Source organism: Cnephaeus nilssonii (genome assembly GCF_951640355.1).
Source record: "Cnephaeus nilssonii genome assembly, chromosome: 5".
Taxonomy (NCBI): domain Eukaryota; kingdom Metazoa; phylum Chordata; class Mammalia; order Chiroptera; family Vespertilionidae; genus Cnephaeus; species Cnephaeus nilssonii.
In genome coordinates this window covers 15,026,866-15,048,854 of record NC_137076.1, presented here as the reverse complement: position 1 = coordinate 15,048,854, position 21,989 = coordinate 15,026,866, and the positions used below count along the sequence as shown (strand labels likewise).

The window sequence follows — 21,989 nt, the reverse complement described above, 5'->3', positions numbered from 1 at the left end:
TTTTTTATTCCAGATGAATTTTTGGAGAGTTCTTTCAAGGTCTGTGAAATATGCCGTTGGTATTTTAATGGGGAGTGCATTGAATCTATAGATTGCTTTGGGTAGTATGGACATTTTAATGATGTTGATTCTACCAATCCATGAACATGGTATGTTCTTCCATCTGTTTACGTCTTCCTCTATCTCTTTTTTCAGTGTCCTGTAGTTTTCCGTGTATAGGTCTTTTACCTCCTTAGTTAAGTTTATTCCTAGGTATCTTAATTTTTTTGGTGCGATGGTAAATGGGATTGCCTTTTTAGTCTCTCTGTCTGTAAGTTCACTATTGGTGTATAGAAAGGCCTTAGATTTCTTGGCGTTAATTTTGTATCCTGCTACATTGCCGAATTCATTTATTAAGTCTATGAGTTTTTTGACGGAGTCTTTCGGATTTTTTATGTACAATATCATGTCGTCTGCAAATAAAGACAGCTTTACTTGTTCTTTTCCAATCTGGATGCCTTTTATTTCTTCTTCTTGTCTAATTGCAATGGCTAATACTTCCAGTACTATGTCAAACAGGAGTGGTGAGAGTGGGCATCCCTGTCTTGTTCCTGTTCTTAGGGGAAATGTCTTTAGTTTTTGTCCATTGAGTATGATGTTTGCTGTGGGTTTATCATATATAGCTTTTATTATGTTGAGGTATGAGCCATCTATTCCCACCTTGTTGAGAGCTTTTATCAAGAAAGGGTGTTGGATTTTGTCAAATGCTTTTTCTGCATCAATTGATATGACTATGTGATTTTTATCTTTCAATTTGTTTATGTGATGTATCACGTTTATTGATTTGCGGATATTGTACCATCCTTGCATTCCTGGGATAAATCCTACTTGGTCATGGTGTATGATCTTTCTGATGTACTGCTGGAGCCGATTTGCTAGAATTTTGTTGAGGATTTTGGCATCTATGTTCATGAGGGATATTGGTCTGTAATTCTCTTTCATTGTGTTGTCTTTATCTGGTTTTGGTATTAGGGTGATGCTGGCTTCATAGAAGGAGCTTGGAAGTGTTCCTTCCACTTGAATTTTTTGGAATAGTCTGAGGAGGATAGGTTTTAGTTCTTCCTTGAATGTTTGGTAAAACTCTCCTGTGAAGCCATCTGGCCCCGGGCTTTTGTTTGCTGGAAGCTTTTTGATGACTGCTTCAATTTCGTCCATAGTTATTGGCCTATTGAGCTGTTTAGATTCTTCTTGATTGATTTTTGGAAGGTTATATTTTTCTAGGAATATGTCCATTTCCTCCAGATTGTCCAGTTTGTTGGAATAGAGTTGTTCGTAGTATTTTGTAACAATCCTTTGTATCTCAGCGGGGTCTGTTGTTATTTCACCTCTTTCATTTCTGATTTTGTTTATTTGGGTCCTCTCTCTTTGCTTCTTGGTGAGCCTGGCTAGAGGTCCATCAATCTTGTTTATCCTTTCAAAGAACCAGCTCTTGGTTTTGTTGATCTTATGTATTGTTTCTTTGGTCTCTATGTCATTTATCTCCGCTCTGATCTTTGTTATTTCCTTCCTTCTGGTTACACTGGGCTTTTCTTGCTGCTCTTTTTCTAGCTCTTTGAGTTGTAGGGTTAAGTAATTTATTACCATTGTTTCTTGTTTTTTGCAATAGGCCTGTAGAGCTATGAACTTCCCTCTCAAGACTGCTTTCGCTGTGTCCCATAGATTTTGGATTGTTGTGTTTTCATTGTCATTTGTTGCCATGATGTTTTTTATTTCTTCCTTGATCTCTCTGGTGACCCAGTCCTTGTTTAATAGCATGCTGTTTAGTCTCCATGTGTTTGATTTCTTTGGATTGTTTTTATTGTAGTTGATTTCCAGTTTTATGCCACTGTGATCTGAGAAGATGCTTGATATAATTTCTATCTTCTTGAATTTGAAGAGACTTTGCCTGTGACCCAGCATATGGTCTATCTTTGAAAATGACCCATGTGCACTTGAGAAGAATGTATATTCTGTGGCTTTGGGGTGAAATGTTCTGAAGATGTCAATTAATTCCATCTGGTCTAGTGAGTCATTTAGGATTGCTGTTTCTTTGCTGATTTTTTGTTTAGAGGATTTGTCCAGTGGTGATAGTGGGGTATTAAAGTCTCCTACTATGATTGTGTTGCTATTAATCTCTCCCTTGATATCCTCCAGGAGTTTTTTTATGTATTTGGGTGCTCCTATATTGGGAGCGTATATGTTTACCAGAATTATTTCTTCTTGTTGGATTTCTCCCTTTAGTATTATGAAGTGGCCTTCCTTATCTCTTGTTATGGCATTTACTTTGAGGTCTATTTTGTCAGATATAAGTATTGCTACCCCAGCTTTTTTTTCATTTCCATTTGCCTGAAAGATATTTTTCCATCCCTTCACTTTCAATCTGTGTGAGTCTCTTGTTCTGAGGTGGGTCTCTTGTAGACAGCATATATATGGGTCGTGTTTTTTTATCCATTCAGCTACTCGATGTCTTTTGATTGGAGCATTTAGTCCGTTTACATTTAAAGTTATTACTGAAAGGTATTTGTTTGCAGTCATATCTATTTTTGTGTCTGTATTCCTTCTTACCTGTTTATTTCTTCTTTTTACAGTATTCCCTTTAGCAATTCTTGCATTGCTGGTTTGGTGGTGATAAACTCCCTGAGGCTTTTTTTGTCTGCAAAGCTCCTGATTTCCCCTTCAATTTTGATTGATAGTCTTGCTGGATATAGTATTCTTGGATTCAGTCCTTTGCTTTGCAACACTTTGTATACCTCCTTCCATTCACTTCTAGCTTGTTGTGTTTCTGATGAGTAATCATTTGACAATCTGATGGGTGTTCCTTTGTAGGTAACTCTCTGTCTCTCTCTTGCCGCCTTTAGGATTCTCTCTTTATCATTTATATTTGCCATTGAAATTATGACATGTCTTGGTGTGGGTCTTTTGGGGTTGATCCTGCTTGGGACTCTCTTTACTTGCGTAACTTTTATCTTTCCCATATCCGGGAAGTTTTCTGTCATTATTTCTTCAAATAGATTTTCTAATCCCTGCTGCTCTTCTTGTCCTTCTGGCAGCCCTATTATACGCATGTTACTTCGTTTCATGTTGTCCCGAAGCTCCCTTAGGCTTTCCTCCTGCTTTTTAATTTTTTTCTCCAATTGCTGTTCAGCTTGAGCTTGTTTCTGTACCTGATCTTCTAACTCACTAATTCGGTCCTCTGCTTCTTGTAGTCTACTGTTGAAACTTTCCATGGTGTTTTTGATTGTAGCTATATCACTTTTCATTTCTTCCTGATTCTTGCATAAGTTGTTGATTTTCTCATCCATCCGATGTATAAATTCCATGACCATTACTCTGAACTCCTTTTCGGTCATGTTGCAAGCTTCATTTTCACTAATTTCCTTTCTTGGCGACTCCACATTTTCTTTCCTCTGTGAGTTATTTCGTTTCCCCATTCTGGCTATTACCAGAAAGCTCAAGCTTCTGTTTGCGTGGACCTGGGCCGTGTGCTGTGGGGACTTCGCTCCACCCTAGTTTCACTGAAGTGCTCTGACACTAGGACGTGTGACTGTCTTTGGTTGGTGGGAACCAAACTTGCCCAGGATCAGTGTCCCCAGTGTTCCGTGTGGTCTCGTGTGCACATTTAGAATCAGGGGCCCTGTCTGCACCACACTGTTGGTATGTGCCGAGAATGAGATCCTTAGCATGTGCCAGGAGTCAGAGTTTCCCTGTGTCTGCACCAAGACTCGAGTGTCAAAGTCTCTGTTGCCTTGTGCGGTTTCTCGTTGAGAATCAGGGTCCCTGTGTGTGCACGCACCAACAATTGGGGTCGCTGGCTCTTAGTGTGAATGCGCTGTGAGTCAGGGATCCCAGGCAGCTGTGTCCGGCGTGCCAAATTCCCTGAAGTGGGGCTGCGTCCTGTGTGTGCTCTCTCTACTGAGCCAAACCGGCTAGAGCGCACATTCTTAAAAACCTGAAGGTGAGCCGGCTCAGTGCACTCTCCCAAAGTCCCAGAAGGGGGGCGGAGTCCGTCCTGCGCGCCAAATTCCCCAAAGGGAAGCCCCTCTGTGCACACTTTTAAGAATCTCCGAAGGGGGAGCTGTGCCCCGCGAGCCAAATTCCCCCAAATTCCCCGAAGGGGAGCCCTCTGTGCGCACTGACAGATTTCCCCGACGGGGAGCTGCTTCTGTCCCGTGCGCGAGCGCGCGCCAAATTCCCTAAGAGGGAGTGCGTCCCTGCGCAAAGCTCGGCAGCTTGGGCCAGGGGCGGGTCTCTCAGTTACTATGACGCTGTCTGTGCGCGCGCCTGTGAGCAGCTTGGGCGAGGGGCGCGTCTATCAGTTCCTATGGCGCTTTCCGCACGCCTGTGGGCGCTCAGCAGCTTGGGGGAGGGGCGGGTCTATCAGTTACTATGGCGCTATCAGCGCCTGCGAGGAGGGGGATAGGCTCTTTGACTCACGGAAATCTGCCGGGAAGTCTGGATTCTTGTTTGTTTGTCTGAAGCTGTGATAGCAGTTCTCTGTCCCCAGTGGCTGCAGGGTCCTGGTTTGTGTCAGAAGCCAGGATCCGAGTCTCGGGCAGCTCTGTTTCCCAAGATGGCGTGGTCTCTGCGTCCGCACCAGCCGCCGAGAAGTGTCCGCTTTGTGCGCGGGGCTCCGCCGTCTAGGGCTGCCCTGTTCGGGAGCCCCTAGGAAGACCTGCAGAATCTAACTGACCCTATCTCATACACACACACACACCACACACATCTACACTCTCCTCTATGGGTTCCTCACTCACACTCTCTCTCTCCCTACCTTCCTGCCGGTCGCCATCTTTTTAGCCCAAAAGCATTTTTTCTGTCCTACTGTCTTAAAGCTTTCATTTTTCTTTGTTCCTTCTCAGTTCTTAACTCTATTACATAATTGCTCTTCTTAACCTTAAATTTCACCCTAACGCATCTTTCTGCCTGTAGTCTTTTTGTTTTTGAATTGCTTCTGTGGCTGTAAATTCTACAAGTAGAATTACAGATTCAGAGGATTTAAAATCTTCTATTATCATAGCTTTTCAAGATTCACATTATTTATATAGCCACCAGCTGCATCTTCTTTGGTTGTTCAACCTCACTAACATTTGGTTTTATATATTTTTTTTAAAAAAAATCTGTGTTGCTATTTTAATAAGTAGCAGTAGCATTATCCATCTTTTCCATTTGTACTCTTTTTAAAAATATATATATTTTATTGATTTTTTACAGAGAAGAAGGGAGAGGGATAGAGAGTCAGAAACATCGATGAGAGAGAAACATCGATCAGCTGCCTCCTGCACACTCCCCACTGGGGATGTGCCCGCAACCAAGGTACATGCCCTTGACTGGAATTGAACCTAGGACCCTTCAGTCCGCAGGCCGACGCTCTATCCACTGAGCCAAACTGGTTAGGGCTCCATTTGTACTCTTAATAAACCAGAGAGACTACATATTTTCCATGTTTGTACCCTAATTTAGGTAGGATAGAAATAAACCTTTGTCATTATTGATGGTGTATATTTTTCCCAGTCTGGTTTTTTTCCTATTTTACTTGTATTAATTTTTTAGGTTTTTGTTTTGGAGAATTTCAAACATATACAAAAGTAGACTGAATAGTATAATGAATTGCCATCTACACATCACTCAGGTTCAGCAATGACCAACTCATGTCCCATCTTGTCTCATCTGTACTCCCATGCCAGTACTCCTCCTTAATTATTTGGAAGCAAATCCCAGATATTATTTAATCCATGATTATTTCTGTATCTTTAAAAGATAAGGACTTTAAAATTGTATTTATTGACTCTAGAGGGGGATAGGGGAGGGAGGAACAGAGAGAAACATCAGTTTGTTGTTCCACTTATTTATGCATTAATTGATTGATTTTGGTATGTGCCTTCAACGGGGATCCAACCCACAACCTTGGCATATCAGGATGACGCTCTAACTGAGCTACCTGGCTGGGGCTGAGAGGTAGGTTTTTTAAGCCTCACCCTCATCTGCCTTTTTGCTCTTGCAGGTTTACTCATCACCATGAAGCTACTACACCCTAGCTGCTTCCTGCTGACCCTACTCAGCTTATGGACAGCTGCTCCTAAAACTCATGCTGTGTCCACGGAGACGCCAGCCATCAGTGCAGCCTCTTTCCTGCAGGACCTCATGCATCGCTATGGGGAGGGTGACAGCCTCACCCTGCAGCAGCTAAAGGCCCTGCTCAACCACCTGGTGGTGGGAGTGGGCCAGGCCAATGTCACCCAGCCCCTTCAGGGACAGAGGAACCTGTCCACGGTAAGGCTCCCGGCTCTGCTCAGCACTCTGCTCTCGGGGCTCACAGTCCAGTCAGGCGCTGGAGCAGGGGCTTGGGGTAGGCAAGCCTTGATGACACAGCAGAAGCCAGCTCTTCCCATCACCTGGGTCAGCACGTCTGAATCTCCAGCTGCGCTGCCTTCCCACCTGCATGGGTGTTTTGAAGCCATTCCCAAAGGGTAGTGGGAAGTGGGGTTCTCAGCCCTCCAGACTCTTCCTTGCAGCTGCACTGGGATCACCCAGCACTGCTGGAGCTCCCAAGACAGCCAGCATTTCCAACAGAGTTTGTAGATTACAAAGCCCTTCATCCTCTCTCCTAGTTGAGCCTCGCGGCACCTCTAGGTGCAGATGGAAAATCTTTATTCTGCGGGACAGAACACTGAGGGTCCCATAGTGAAATCCTGGAGGGACCGGGACTAAGGCCCAGGTCTTTGGCTTCTGGCTCTCTGTTCTTTCTCCCGTATCATCTTGGCTAATCTGAAGCTAAGGCTATTTGAGGCAGCCAGGTAGAAGTCAGCCAGCAGTTGCTTTCTATCTATTTTGTTTCCTCTGCTGAGTGTTGGGAGAAATAGAGAAAAATTGAAACCGGACAACGAATGGGTCCAGACTGCCTGTCACTACTTGAGCCAGTTAAGCAGCCAGCACGGGAGAGCAGTAGACCATCCACAAAAATCTTCTCTACCCTCCTACCCCCATAAGCCAGCTGCTTATTATGGGTAGGAGGACAAGATTACACGGGGAAGTAGGCAAAGGGAATAAGAATGGGTATAACGGTTACAGATCACAGGGAAAGCAGCTGGGGTGGGGGCGGGGGTTTGGGGCTTGCAAAGGGCGGGCACCTCCGGGACTCCCTTGTTTCTCTTGGCAGCAGGGTTGTTAATCTTTCCATGATGATAGGCAAGGAGAATGAGTGCAAGGTTAACTCCCAGGACCAGGGGCATAAAACCTCCAGCCAGGTCAGAATGTGCTTTCTTTAATCAGAACAAACCATGGTTAACAGAACATGATTAATATTTCTTACAACTATAGCTAGTCCCCACTATTCTATCTCTCCCTCCTGCCCCTAACAAAATGAGTCATGTTTAGGGGGTTTAGTGTCAAGATGGGGAACTCGGCCAGTGAGAACAAAGTTAGCTGATATTGACGTGAAGCATTCAATGCTGTGGATTGGACAGTCCTTGTAGGATTAAAAAATGAGACCGGGAGGTGAGTGTTCGCTAGAACAGTCCCGGCAGGTTTGAGGTGAGGTGTCCTGGAACTTCGCCTTGAAGGAGAGATCAGGGGCCCCTGTGGCCGGGACACAGAACCGCAGGGCCGTGGTGAGTGTCTGAGTTGGTGGGGAGGCTGCCATAGGGGCTGATGCAGCCTGACCCCAGAGGCTTCCCGGCACAGCAGCAGTGTCTTGGGGTCAGTGGAATCCTCAGCTTTGAAGGCCCAGAAACCCCCTTGTCCACACACCCAGAAGGCTGATTCTAGAGGTAGACCCACGTAAATCCAAACTCAGATAAAGACTGACATGTATGAAGTATAATTAGAAGGAAAACGGCCGTGTTTCATAGGAACAGTGTGTGAGAACAACTCCCCTGCTGCCTCCCAAGGGGATGGAGGGTTAATGTCCAATGGATGCTGACTACTGCCGCCCCCCCCCCCCCCCCCCATAGACCTGGAGAAGTATCTGGAATCTGCATTGTAATAGGATAGTTCCCTGGGCTATTGTGATGTGCAGCCAGATTTGCTATCTGGTTGAATCTGTGTCTTAAGGTGTGCAAATAGGCTCATGTTTTCTAGAAAGCACATCCCGGTAAGAATGATTGGAATTCAGTTTCTTCCAGAACCTCTGGGCGGCCCTTACAGATGTTGTAGGTGGGGCATGTACATGTATAAACCCGATGGCTGATCTCTAAGATAACTTACCCGTTTTTCTAGTTGAAGGACCACCTTGCTCCCACCCCTGTAGATTAGTCTTACAGAATCAGTGATACTTGGACAGTTCTTTCTTGGAAGGCTGAGTCGGTCACTGCCTGGAGCAAGGTCTGACTGGTGCTAAGGCTCTCTGCCCCTCGCCTGTGTTTCAGTGCTTCAGTTCTGGAGCCCTCTTTGCTGCCCACAACCTCAGCAGCCAGTCGCGGATCGGGCAGAGCGAGTTCCAAGACTTCTGCCCCACCATCCTCCAGCAGTTGGACTCCCGGGCCTGCTCCTCGGAGAACCAGGAGAACGAGGAGAACGAGCAGACGGAGGAGGGGAGGCCGAGCACAGTGGAAGGTGAGCTGGGACAGGACGGCCTGGCCCCCATGCTTGTCTTCACGTGGACCTCTGCTGGTCAGTAGTGCTGCTTGCTCAGTGTGTAACTGGTGAGCAGCTTATCGACACCAGGAGGGGTGCATTAGAGTGACGGTTATACTGGTATCCTTGCGTGTGGTCAGATGGGCCAGTGTGGCCAGTGCAATGTTTAGTGTTGGGCTCTTTGGACCAGCCCAACTATGGATCGCTTTTTATGGCCACTTTGCCACTTTAGTTTTCATGAAACTACAAGGGGGCCAACACCTTGGCTTTTCATTTGGCATTTCAGACCTTACAAGGTCTGTCGTCAGCCCGTTCCATCCTTCTCCCGCCCCTGCCCAGGACCCCTGCTCCAACCTCAGGGGACTCACCATGGTCTGTGAGTGCACATGGCTCCCGCAGGCCCAGATAGTCCTTCTGAAATGCCGTCATGCTGGTGTGTGCTGCCCACACTGATACCCAGGACAGGCCCCTGTGTCATGCCTCATTGTTTCCCACTATCGTTCTTAAACGCTTAGGCCTTCATGTTTTCACCTGCCTCCATCTAAAAGGTAAGCTGCTTCTGGACAGCAACTGTACAGGATTTGTTTAGGCTTCTCTGCAGCACCCAGCAAGAGGCGGACTCGGCAAATCCCTACTGCTGGGTTGGTGCATTTCTGTGTGCCCTGACCACAGCTGGATCCCGGGGGGGCCGCCCAGGCAGCTGGAGCACCCACTCTCAGTAATGGAGGCCCTCATCTGTTCTTGTTCCTCCACAGTGTGGGGCTTTGGTTTCCTCAGTGTTTCACTGATTAACCTGGCCTCTCTCCTGGGAGCCCTCGTCCTGCCCTGCATGGAGAAAGCGTTTTTCAGCCGTGTGCTCACTTACTTCATCGCCCTGTCCATTGGAACGCTGTTCTCTAACGCGCTCTTCCAGCTCATCCCAGAGGTGCAGTAGAACAGAACGTGCGCGTCCTCTTGCCCTGGGCGTCCGCCGAGCCGGCCCCACCCCACATCCTGCCCCCGCCCTGTGCTCCAAGGCACCTGACAGCTGCCCCCTGACAAATTAACTTCTCCGTCACATCAAGGGACACAAATGAGTCTGACTTTGGATCTCAAGGGCCTTCTCTCATTCCTGGGGCACCCAGGTGTACTCTGGCCCCCTCAGGTGATGTCAGGTGCAAGGCTCTTAGCGTTTGCCCTCCTCTCGGGGGTCTCGGCCTCCTGCCTCAGTGCCTTTCCTAAGCCCAGTCGCAGGGTGGTCTCCATCCCTGTCCTGGGTGCTCTGTTCTAAGTAGAGGCCCTCACAGTGCTCAGGGGTGGCCACCAAGAGATGATCCATCTGGAATGAGGCAGAAGTAAGAGGTTACCAGCTAATAAGTAGAACTGGCCTAAAAGGTGAGCAATCCTTTTTTTTTTTTTTTTAAGCAGGCCACAATTTGTAGCAGAGAGCCAAACATAGAACAAAGGCTTTCCACCAAAACGAACGAGATGAAAATTACAAGATAAAGGAGGAGGGGCCCTCCTCCTTCCTGCCTTGCATCTTGACTTTCTCCTGATCGGACTGACTTCCTGGTGCCCTTACTTGACTGTTTGGAAATGTTTAATTTTGTTTTTTAATTGTGACCACTGAGGAGCTAAAAGAAATAAGACCCAGGTTGACAGCCTGCCCCCCTTGTCAGCTCAGGCAGGGACAGGCAGGGGAGGTGATTATGCGGGGACCTCCTTTGGGGATGGTCTTTCTTAAAGAACCTGTGTCAGGGGCCGCCCAGCCTTTCTCATTCAGAAGACTCTCAGCCAGAAGACGTACCAAATGCGGTGCCCAGACCTTATCTGTTCCTTCTTAACAATGGGAGGAAAGTCTGGTTTAAGTTAAACCATCTCAGTTTTGTCTCACAATTCCCATGAAGCACTTCACAGGGGAGGCCTCATCTTGGGCTATTTTTTTCAGCTCCAGAAATCAAATTTATTAATTTTTTAATAATTATGTTCATGAAATGCCTGGTTACCTGTTGAATGGAAATAGAGTAATTGTACACACTCCAGCCCTGTGGCTCACGGGAGTGCCTCATCCTGGCCCAGTTTTGTCCACGCTGGAGTGTGTGACGCTGGGAAATGGTAGAGGAAATATTTGCTGTGCAGGGTGATCTTGGAACTCTGTTCTCCACACTGGAGCCCTTTCAAAGCAAAGGAAAACAAACAAACAAACACATCTTGAGAAGTTAAGAATCTGGAATTCACGGGCATTGGGCCTTACCCGTCTCCATTGCTCGGCCCTGCGCTGGGTTGTATCTTGTGCCCGGGGTTGGTGCCCATGCCCATGCAGTATGGGTTGGGTACACAAAGCAATGTGGTGGTAGCACGGCCATCAGTTTCTTTCCAGATGCTCTTGTTTCCTATTAAAAAGAGCCTTGGGTCCAGTGTCTGCCATGGCAGCTTCTGGGTGGACCTGCACATACCATGGCTGTATGCCGAGGTGGCAACCCCCTGTGCCAGTCACACCAGCTGGCAGGAGCGACCTGCAAAGACAGTGGGGACAGGGGCCACAGAGTTCCAAGGCCATCTTGAATTCCTCTTCTTCTGAATTAATTGAAGGAAATTTCATCAGACTTGAATCACTAACAAATTTTCTATTTCTCTCTCCCTCCCTACTTGTCTCTCTGATTTTTCTTCTTGTTGCCTTTTAATATCCACCAAAACCTTCCTTGTTGCTGCCCCACTCCCTCCACCTTTTCCCCCCTAAATGGTATTGTCACGCCATGGGGTGCTCGCCCTTCTCCCTGTCCTGGGTGGGCCTGGCTCTCCCCCCATGGCAGTGTGGGGGTATGGTCTCCTCTGCGTGACCATCATCTCCCTCTGCTCCCTCCTGGGGGCCGTTGTGGTGCCCGTCATGAAGAAGACCTTTTACAAGAGGCTGCTGCTCTACTTCATCGCTCTGGCGATTGGCACCCTCTACTCCAACGCCCTCTTCCAGCTCATCCCTGAGGTATGGCGAGCCAGGGCCCCTCACCCAGGAGCACACTGTCTCCTGGGGACAGCGGGCACCGTGGGAGGACCCTCCGGTTCGATGGAAGGCAGAGAAAGGAGGTGCTTTCTTTCAGGAAGGTGAAGCTAAGGCTGGGCCAGAGCTAGGGGAGGCAATGCAGCACGGGTTTAAGAGCTGGCTCCCAATCCAGCTTCACTATTGACAAGTCGTGTGACTTCTGGCAAGTCACTTCGCCTCTGTCTTATTCCCTCATTATGTGAAATGGGGAAAACAATGGGACAGCTGGCATCTATCCGACTTGATGATGATGTCAGGAGGGTCATGTGACTTAATATTTGTCAGATTCCTGATGCCTCGGAAGTGCTAACTGTTGGTGAAAAGATGTAGTGTAGTTAGATCACTTACAGCTCCTAATTTATGGCTCTGGCACACAACAAACAAACAGAATCCATAGGTCACAATAAAAAGATCCGTCCTCCGTAGGGCATTTTGAGGCAAAGGTAGTAATCCAAATAGAAAGTCTGGTGTCACGTGCATTGAAGGCGCCTTTGCCCCTGGGCCCAGGTTAGTGAGAAGACCCTCCACAGAGGAGCAGGGAGCTCAGACTCGGTGGGTTTGGCAGCGGCCCCGGAGAAGCCTCATCTGGTTGGGAGTCATCGGCAGTAGACCCGCTGCTGACGGCAGCACAGGCATTTCACCCCTGGTGGTCTGACAGGCCTGGGCAGGGCCGAGGGGGGGCACGGAGATGACGCCACATGCTTCTCCTAACGTTTTGTTTTCCGAGATGTGGTTCTGTGTTTTCTCAGTTGATCCTTAGATAAACTCTGGAATATCTAGAGAACGAGTAATGTCTTTCTCGTTTACCAGCTGAGGAATCTGACCCAGACCGAGAAGTCAGGCTCGTGGCTCCTGGAGCCGTGCTCTGTCCTCTGCCAGCGTCCTGGCTTCCGTGGGGAACGTTATTGCCTCTTTTTATTCCACTTTCCCTAAGATGATTTAACTGTCCTGGAAAGTTGATCCATATGTGTTCTTTCCACTCTAGAACTTGACCTTTATGTCGCTTAGAAAACTAATAACTGGGTAGAGATTGCATTTTCCTTAAAAGCAGAAAGAAAAACAGCTACCATTTAGGCAGCCCAGAGTTCCTGGTACTTACGATCATTTTTATCTTGGACCCATTCATGAAAAGGCTGGAGTTTATTCTCCTCTTCATGAGAAGGAGGGAATTTATTCCCTTAATGGGGCCGTTTCCTGTCAGAAAACTGAGGAGCCGGTCACCCGACTCTTTCCCAAGGCCCCGCTGTAGGCCAGGGGCATCCTTGAGAAAGGAATTCTCTTGATTTCTACTCCGGTCTACTCCCCAATGGATTCCACCCCCCAAAATAAGTAGCGTTTCCAGAAAGAACTCAAAACAGAACCCCAAAATTTGACACGTGCAGCAACACAGTCTGCCTTCTCGGCCTTGTGGTCGCTGGGAGGTCTGTGGTCGGGAAGCTGCCGCAATCCTTGCTATTTAACTGGGGAGTGGATTTCCCATTTTAGAAAGTGTAATTACACCACCTCCCTTTGTGTTTACGGGCAGATCATGCAGGGACATGAGGTAGCGGTGAAAGTGAACACAAATGTCTTCTCTTTACTTTTTTTTCTTTGTTTTGTTACATTTTATTGATTTTTCACAGAGAGGAAGGGAGAGGGATAGAGAGCCAGAAACATCGATGAGAGAGAATCATCGACCAGCTGCCTCCTGCACAGTCCCCACCAGGGATGTGCCCGCAGCCAATGTACATGCCCTTGACCGGAATCGAACCTGGGACCTTTCAGTCCGCAGACCAACGCTCTATCCATTGAGCCAAACCGGTTTCGGCCAAATGTCTTCTCTTTAAATATGGGATTTACCGGCAGAGTCTAGCAAATGGAGAAATGGGGGTAGGAGCCCTCATTAAAAGCAGAAAACTGTCTCCAGGCTGTTCTGCCTGACAGTACCGTTCTGAAGATGATCTGTCTTTTGCATCAGAAAGTAAGCTAGAGAGAACCTAGGAGGCCTGATGACGGGACAGTCGGGAAACATCAGGAATTAGCTTCCGCTGGAGAGGGATGGATAGATGCCAGCTGTCCCAGTGCGCGCGTCTCCCTTCACACAACCAGGGGAGTAGGTAAGAGATGAGAGGGGACCAGTGGAGAGTGCTTATTTTCTTAAACTTACTGTCTTCGTTTGGGTCCACAGGCCTTTGGTTTCGACCCTCTGAAGGATCATTACGTCTCCAAGTCTGCAGTGGTGTTTGGGGGTTTCTATCTTTTCTTTTTCACAGAGAAGATCTTGAAAATGCTCCTTAAGCAGAAAAACGAGGTGAGGCCCAGTTGTTGGTAAAAGAGGTGCTCCCGGGGCCAGCGTCTGTCTCCGAAATGCTGTGTGTCGCGGTGGCGGGTCCTCGGCACCACTGCAGCGGCCTGGGGTGGGGAGGTGGGAGCAGAGCCCACAAGTTTCATGAGTGGACACCCCATTTCGCCTCATGAGGATGATAGCAGGTGGCACGGGCAGACCAGAAACCAGATCTGGCCTGTGTGCCTTTTACTAGGCAGTAGTTTATTCCCTCTGCTTTATTCTAAATGATTTCCTGCACATCCTTTTATACCTTTAGGAGACGAAGGAGGGGCCGGAAATGGACATGCACTGTGTATGAAGTATGACCCCAGAGAAATAAGGCTGATTATTACAGTATAGATCCAGAAAGATGCCTTTAGTGCCTGCTATGTAGTTATTCCCCAAATAGTAGAGAATGGAATAAAATTAGCCGTTGCAAAGGAGAAGCTCCAAGATTCTGAGCAGTGCTGCCTCTGGAATGAGTGGGGCCTGCGGTCACTGTTCTGATACCTGTCCTGTGCCAGGCCCTTGCATTCACCTCGGTTCAGCTCTAACATGCTGGGTTTCTCTGGGTGTTGCCTGCTTGTGATTGTTCTGATGGTGGGAACGGGGTCTTCCCAGTGCTCGGAGCATTGACTCAGAGCAGGTCCCAGGAAGCTTTATGGTCTTGGCGAGTGTCGTCCTCACCACGCCTTGTGGTCCCTCTAGCATCACCACGGACATAGCCATTATGCCTCCGAGGCGCTTCCCTCTAAGAAGGACCAGGAGGAGGGGGTGACGGAAAAGCTGCAGAATGGGGACCTGGACCACATGATTCCTCAGCACTGCAGCGGCGAGCTGGACGGCAAGGTGCCCGTGATGGACGAGAAGGTCATTGTGGGCTCGCTGTCTGTCCAGGTCAGTGGGTCAACTGCCGCTGGGTGGGGGCCTTTAAGGGATAATGGCCTTGATGACGCAGGCCTACCTTGAAGGTCCACCGTCCGCCCCTGACCTGGGGGCCGTGGGGCCCGGCTTTCTTGTAGGACCTGCAAGCTTCCCAGAGTGCCTGTTACTGGCTGAAAGGCATTCGCTACTCTGATATTGGCACTCTGGCCTGGATGATCACCCTGAGCGATGGCCTCCACAATTTCATCGACGGCCTGGCCATTGGGGCCTCCTTCACTGTGTCTGTTTTCCAAGGCATCAGCACCTCAGTGGCCATTCTCTGTGAGGAGTTCCCACACGAGCTAGGTGAGTGCATAGGCCTCCAACCCCATTCCACTCGGCTGCCTCGTGATTGGCACGAGCACCCTTCTTATGGCTGACTCCTCCCCAACTTCAAAACACTTGTTATAATTGATTAATACATTCTGTATGCGAGGTGAAATCTAACCGCTAATTCTGAACAGTTGAATTAGTAGTTACTGTGGCTCAGTTTCCTCACCTATACATTGGGGTAGGTAACAGTGCCTGCCTCATAGATTGATCATGAAGGTAACAGGGAAAGTAGTGAAAGGGACTTTCTGCATGCCGCACCCTATTCTAAGTGCTTGGCATGTGTTACTTGTTACATCCTATTAATCTCCCTGAGACTGAGATGCACACTAGAAGTCTGGTGGTTGGAAGAAGGTAGATGAGCTGGGAGTTTTGTGGAGGCCCTTTGTGTTATCAGAGGGCATGTAAAAAGTCTGGACTTTGGAGGCTCAGAGACTCAAGGTCAAGTCCTGGTTTTGCCATTTATTGGCTTGTGACTGTGGGAAAATTACTCAACTTCCCTCAGTCTCAATTCTGTTTCCTAAAAATACCATTCATTGTGGTTCTGAGTAGGGAAGCTCCTCTGTTTCACCATCGATCAGGAGAGAAATGAGGCTGTTGCTTGTTGGTTGTCTATTTTGCATTATTTTCAGGCTCTTGTCTGGGACGTACATGGCCAGCTTTGCAAACAGAGATAATTCCTGGACACGAAGGGGAAGGTGCCTCCCTCTTGTCCCTGTCATCTCATGTCTGGGGCTGTCTTAATTTCCGCGCAGACTTGATCCATACTTTAAGCAGTCTGTGTCCATCGTGCTCTCGGTCCCACCTCCTGGAGTGACTGCAGCACTCTCCCCCCTGTCCTCCCACCCTAGGAGACTTCGTCATCCTGCTCAATGCTGGCATGAGCCTCCAGCAAGCACTCTTCTTCAACTTCCTTTCTGCCTGCTGCTGTTACGTGGGTATGGCCTTTGGCATCCTGGCCGGCAGCCACTTCTCTGCCAACTGGATCTTCGCACTGGCTGGAGGAATGTTCTTGTATATTTCTCTGGCTGACATGGTAAGTCCTGCCTGGTTTATACCATGAGAAAATCACAAAAGCTGGACTGGGTTATTGAAGTCATTGGATGGGAGGACAGCTAAGGAGACATTAGTTAGGAGTTTCTTATGATAGCTTTATATAAGGAAGAATTATTCTCCTACCACACAGTTCACCTACTTCAGGTGTACAATTCAATGCTTTTTAAAGGGACTTAAGATTTTAAAGAACGAAGAGCTTGTTTCCATTAGCATATGTCCTTAAAGAAAATGATTACTGCTTTAATTGGTTTGGCTCAGTGGATAGAGCATCGGCCTGCAGACTGAAGGGTCTTGGGTTCGATTCCGGTCAAGGGCATGTACCTTGGTTGCAGGCTTGATCCCCAGTGGGAGGCTTGCAGGAGGCAGCTGATCTGTGTTTCTCTCTCATCGATGTTTCTAACTATCACTTTCCCTTCCTCTCTGTAAAATATCAATAAAAATATATTTAATTAAAAAAGAAAAAGAAAATGATTACTAAACTCAGCTCCAGGGTCCTTCCTTGAAAATGGGAATATTATAGGATAGATACATATAGGTCAATGGAAAGCGTTATCAGCAGTGTCTGGATGTATACATTGTACCGTTCCTGTTATCATCTGGTGTGGCAATTTAAGTAGTTTTGAGTTTGCTAGTGAAATACCTGATTTGTCACATGTTTTGTATAACTAACCTTGTTTGTGGGCATGTCATTTTCTTTAACATATTTGCATGAATTGTTTTCTATAGCCTTTGAAAATAAATCGTTGTTGTTGTTAATCCTCACCCCACAATATTTCTCCATGGATTTGAGACAGAGTGGAAGGAAGGAGAGAGGGGGCGAGAGAGAGAGAAACATCAATTGGTTGCCTCCTGCACGTGCCTTGACAGATGTTATATGTTATAACAAATAACTTATGCCAGATATATGCCCTTGACGAGGAATTGAACCCATATTCCTTTGATGCGAGGGCCAGTGCTCTAACCATTGAGTCACACTGGCCAGGGCTGAAAATAATATTTTTGAGAGATGATGAGAGTAAACCACCAAGATCCAGCCTTGCCATGGAAACATTTTAGAGTCTCCTTTCTTATGGGGAGCCCTCCCCACAGTGAGGGTTTTTTTGCAGTACTTGAATTGGAAGGTCTCCTTGTTGCCTGCCTTGCTGGCCAGCAGCGAGAGGCCTTGAGTCATAGCTCCAATCTCTGGCCCCTTGCATAGTCGCTCAGTTTCCCTAAGAAGTGACAATAACATTTTGATAGCAAAATACATCTTTGCAAGTGTTTTTAAGGATCACAATAAAAAAGTTTATTTTTATCAAAGCAGTTATTTTTAGCCAGCACCTAAGCACATCCAGGACGACATGCATGTGTCCTATTTTGTTTTACCTCAGTAGTTGTAAAGTATGGTTGACCCTTGAAAAACAAGGATTTGAACTGTGCAGGTCCATTCGTACATGGATTTTTTTTTCCCCAGTAAAAACCTATACTGCTTTCAGTCTGCAGTTGGGAATCCATGGATGTGGAGGGCCTACTATATGCTTTGTTCTAAGCCATTTTATATAGTGGCCTTGAGTGTCCACGGATCTTGGTATCCGTGGTGGGGGGGGGGGGCGGTCCTGGAATCAATCCCCTATGATACTGAGGGAGAGATAAGTTTTGTGAGAGTCAGGTTACTCGTGAATTTTCAAATGCACGAGGGTCAGCACCTGTTACCCCCATTTTCAAGGGTCTGCTATAATGTAATAGCCTTGGAAAAAGGCTATTACATTCAAGTTCTAGAGGCTATTACTGTTAATTTTCTTTGTAAACCAATTGATATGTGTGTGTGTGTGTGTGTGTGTGTGTGTGTGTGTGTGTGTATTTTTATATCTTAACTAGAGGCCCGGTGCATGAAATTCATGCACAGGTGCGGTCCCTAGACCTGGCCGCGATTGAAGCACGAGCGTCTGGTGTGGAAGGGCAGGTCCCAGCTGACCTCTGGGCCCTGGGCAGCACCTGGGCCCCTGGGGCCCCGCATGCCCCCCCTCCACCTGGGAGCCAGGCAGTGGCCCCGTCCCCTGCTGCTGCTGCTGGTCACCATCTGAGGGGCGATTGATCTGGGCCAGGCTCACACCCGCCTTGGTCTGGTGCCGCCCACTCACCTGCTCCACCATCCCACTTCGGTCCTGCTCTCATTGGGGCCCATCAGGGCCTGCAGCGCCTCCATTGCCACCTGCTACCAGTGCCACATTGCTGACGCCTGCCATGTTCCGCGCCCTGGTGGTCAACGCATGTCATAGCGAGTGGTCGACCTCCCGTTCAGCCTCCTGGTTGAGGGGACAATTTGCATATTAGGCTTTTATTATATAGGATTATATATTATATAATTTTCACCCCATACTAATAATAGCTATTATAATAGTCATGTTATATACTAACTAGAAGTCCGATGCACGAAGATTCATGCCAGAATGGGCCTTCCTTTCCCTGGCTGCCAGCACTGCCTTCGCTCTGGCCGGAGCCGCCTTTCCGGCTGCCCAGAGGCCCAGAGCGGCCGGGGGCGGGACAGAATGCCTGTGTCCCGCCCCGCCCCCGGATACTTGGCACCTGCGTATGCAAATTAACCCGCCATCTTTGTTGGGTTGATTTGCATACTCACTCCTGATTGGCTGGTGGGCATCAGAAAGGTACGGTCAGTTAGCATGTTACTCTTTTATTAGGTGGATTATTACTATATTAACAATATTAATAGAGTAAGTATGATAACAGTTATTAGATATAATATTGACATTGCAATGAATTCTCCTAGATGTACAAAGTTAGGAATGGAACTGCAGCTCTCTTGTTTTTTTTCCTCCTTTCTCAGTTCCCTGAGATGAATGAAGTCGCCCTGGAGGATGAGAAGAAGGGCAGCATTCTGGTCCCCTTTGTCATCCAGAACCTGGGTCTCTTGACTGGATTTGCCATCATGCTGCTCCTCACCATGTATTCAGGACAGATCCAGATCGGCTAGGGCCCTGCAGGAACCCAAGGAACTGACGGTTGGCCCCTTAGCCCTCGGACGCGGCATCCATGAAGCGCCTCGGGAGAGGCAGTTCTGTTAAAAACTGTGACACGGACTATATTTCTCCACGTAAATGTCAGTTGTTTTTTAAATGCTCTGTATTAATAATAAGCTGCCTGGTAATAGTCTCCAGGTGGCACCTCTCTCCTTTCTTCTCCCTCCTTCTCAGAGTGACTCTGGAACCTGAATGCAGCTTAGCCGACAAGCCTCATTTTTTCCTCTGGTTACCCTGACCCCTTTCTCTTTGAACCAGTGCTGAGAGATTTGGGATCTTTTGCCCCAATGCAAAAACATAGGCAACAGTTATAACCTGGTTAGAAATATCAGGAAGTGAATCTGGGGTTTCGGGCCTATGAATCTGTGTATCCTGGACCTCAAGATGACCCATTTTTAAGTGAATATAGTCCTATTTTTTTTTTTACAGAAAAGGTACAGGAGACAGGAGTTCCTGTTTTTTAATCAGTTCAGTTGCCTCTTCTCTCAAAGAGAACAGAAAGTTGGGACAGGAGTAGGGCGGGAGGGAGGCGAGGTCATCCTGAGTGAGAGGGGAGGAGAACCCCCGGTGTGCGTCCTGTTCGGACAGCTGCTTGTGCCCACTGGAATGCTGATTTTGTGGCTGCACCTGGTGTTGCCTGGCCGTCCAGCAGAGCTAACGTGTGGGTTCAGGTACCTGGACCTCCCCTTCTTTCAGAGTAACTCTAGTAAGAACAAAGGGCGGAGAAGGAAGGCCTGCAACAAACCCACTGGTTTGCTGTGATTTCCGCCTCCTCTTCCCCACTCCCATCGTAGCTGCCTCCCTAGAAGCACATGCTGAGCACATTCACGATGCTGGTGTTAGAGGGGAGACTGCACAGTTTTCCTCCCCTGGCCCACATGTCTTATGGAATCAGAGTGCAACTTCGATCAGGGTACCGGAGAGGAATCAGTGCAGACCCCGTTTAGGACTTGCTAATTGCACGAATAAGAGTACGAATCGTAGAACTGTGAGATGTAAGGTCCAGAACTTTGGTTGGGCTCTGCAGATGTGTGCAGAACAGAGGGCCCGTTGAGTACGCTGTGAATGGGTTTTAACGGGCACTGTCTAGGTCACCCTCCCTCCCTCGCCCCAAACAAGAAAGGGCGAGTCCTGTATTGATATTCATTGCTCTAGCTCTCTTCAGAAAATGGATTGGTAGACTTGTCCGCGAGCCTTGGCACTGTGGAGCCCTCTTCTCAGAACTCTGGCTTCAAGGGGAGCTAATCTCCAGGTTCACTAGGTGAATTGATTTATTATTATCATATTGATAATGTGAGACTCTTTAGCCACTTTGGGGAGCCAGTCTCTCCAGAAGCCTTTCTTAGTGGTGCCCACAGTTGCAGCCCAGGGGTTGTGTTCGCAAACTGACTGGTGTGCATGACTGACAATTGCTGGTTCATTGCCAGCACCTGGGAGTTTTTCTCTACTACCCAGAAAAACTTTCCATTATACAGGAATTAAAAGCAGCCTCTATTTTGTTTTGTTTGTTTTTCTTCTTTGAAAACATCCCTCAAACCAGGAATATTCTTGAAAAGAACATGAGTAGGAAAACTGCCGGTGATACTTTAGAAGTTTTTCCTCCTTCTCTGGCCTGTTGACTTGAGAATGGGCTAAAGAAGAAGGAAAAGAGTTATCAAGATTCTAGATTAAATATCAGGTCTGTCTCCTGATAGGTTTATGGTCCAGTTTTACCAAAGAACCAATTCCTTGAATGTTGGAATCTAACTTTACGTTATCATTGTTATTGTTACTGATTCTTTGTCTTTTCTGTTTTATCTTTCTCAAGTTGCTTTCAGGAGCTAGCAGAAAATAGCATTCAAACCTTAAGATTTTGCTTTCCTCAATTCACACTGATGTATTAAATTTATAATTTTAGCATTCCCTATAGATCATTCCTTACAAATACCATTCTTCTTGGAGTAAATTAGTTAGGGTTAATGGGTTCCTAGTTTTAGAAGAGCTCAAAAATAGTGTTTAACAAATTTAAGAACCTTCCTTTCATAGACAGCTGCCTCAAAGGGAAATTCTCTTTAAACTGTAACTAGTCCAGAGGCCAGTCCTGGCCGGAGCTTAGAAAGGGAGAAAACACTCAAAGCGTGCAACTGATTGCATGTTGCTATTGGCAACAGACCTGCCTCATGAGTTGAAAATGTGGCGACTTCTTTTGGACTTGTGTTGAATTTGCTGTTTTGAAAGCATTTGTATATATTAGAAGTCTGAGGGGTAGTGAGTTTTAAGGACATTTGCACCCCTGGCATTCACGTCATCTACTTCTATCCCCGGATGGACCAGCTCCTATTAACAATAGCAGTGAACTGGGACCAGGGGTCCTGCCGCTTCTCACCCTAGCCCTGCCATGCAGGTTGCCTCCCTTCTTAGCCTCCAAAGGCCTTTTGTGTCTAGTGTCAACTTGAGGCTTTCCTTCATTGATCCTTCACCCTGGATTTTAAAAAAGGCCTCTCTGTTTGGGTATCATATAACCTGTTTTTAGTAAGTCTTCTTCCAAACACATGGTAGTATGCTGGAAATCTGCTTAAAAACGAAAAGTCTGATTTTTCCAAGAGCGGTTAGGTTTTTATTGTTCCTATTTCCTTTTATAGTTCTGCAGTTCCATCACAGTATTTTTAAAAATAACTCAGGAGTTATGACAATAAATTAGAAAAGAAAATAACTTAAGTTATGGATTTTAAATGTTTTGTTTGTAAGATTCTATAAATAAAGCTATATT

General features: G+C 47.2%; 1 protein-coding gene across 7 annotated transcripts in view; it reads left to right on the top strand.

The window, feature by feature from the left end:
* SLC39A14 (solute carrier family 39 member 14) overlaps positions 1 to 21,989 on the top strand; it is a 54,179-nt gene extending 32,190 nt beyond the window's left edge. For 6 of the 7 annotated variants that reach the window (XM_079771319.1, XM_079771314.1, XM_079771315.1 and 3 more), the window contains 8 exons: positions 6,020 to 6,288; positions 8,382 to 8,568; positions 11,382 to 11,551; positions 13,776 to 13,898; positions 14,622 to 14,810; positions 14,936 to 15,143; positions 16,019 to 16,203; positions 19,048 to 21,989. In XM_079771319.1, coding sequence (XP_079627445.1) covers positions 6,034 to 6,288; positions 8,382 to 8,568; positions 11,382 to 11,551; positions 13,776 to 13,898; positions 14,622 to 14,810; positions 14,936 to 15,143; positions 16,019 to 16,203; positions 19,048 to 19,194 — 1,464 coding nt within the window. In that variant the 5' untranslated portion in view covers positions 6,020 to 6,033 and the 3' untranslated portion in view covers positions 19,195 to 21,989. Of the gene's footprint in view, positions 1 to 6,019; positions 6,289 to 8,381; positions 8,569 to 9,344; positions 9,515 to 11,381; positions 11,552 to 13,775; positions 13,899 to 14,621; positions 14,811 to 14,935; positions 15,144 to 16,018; positions 16,204 to 19,047 lie in introns of all 7 variants that reach the window. The other variant, XM_079771318.1, reaches the window with a different exon arrangement.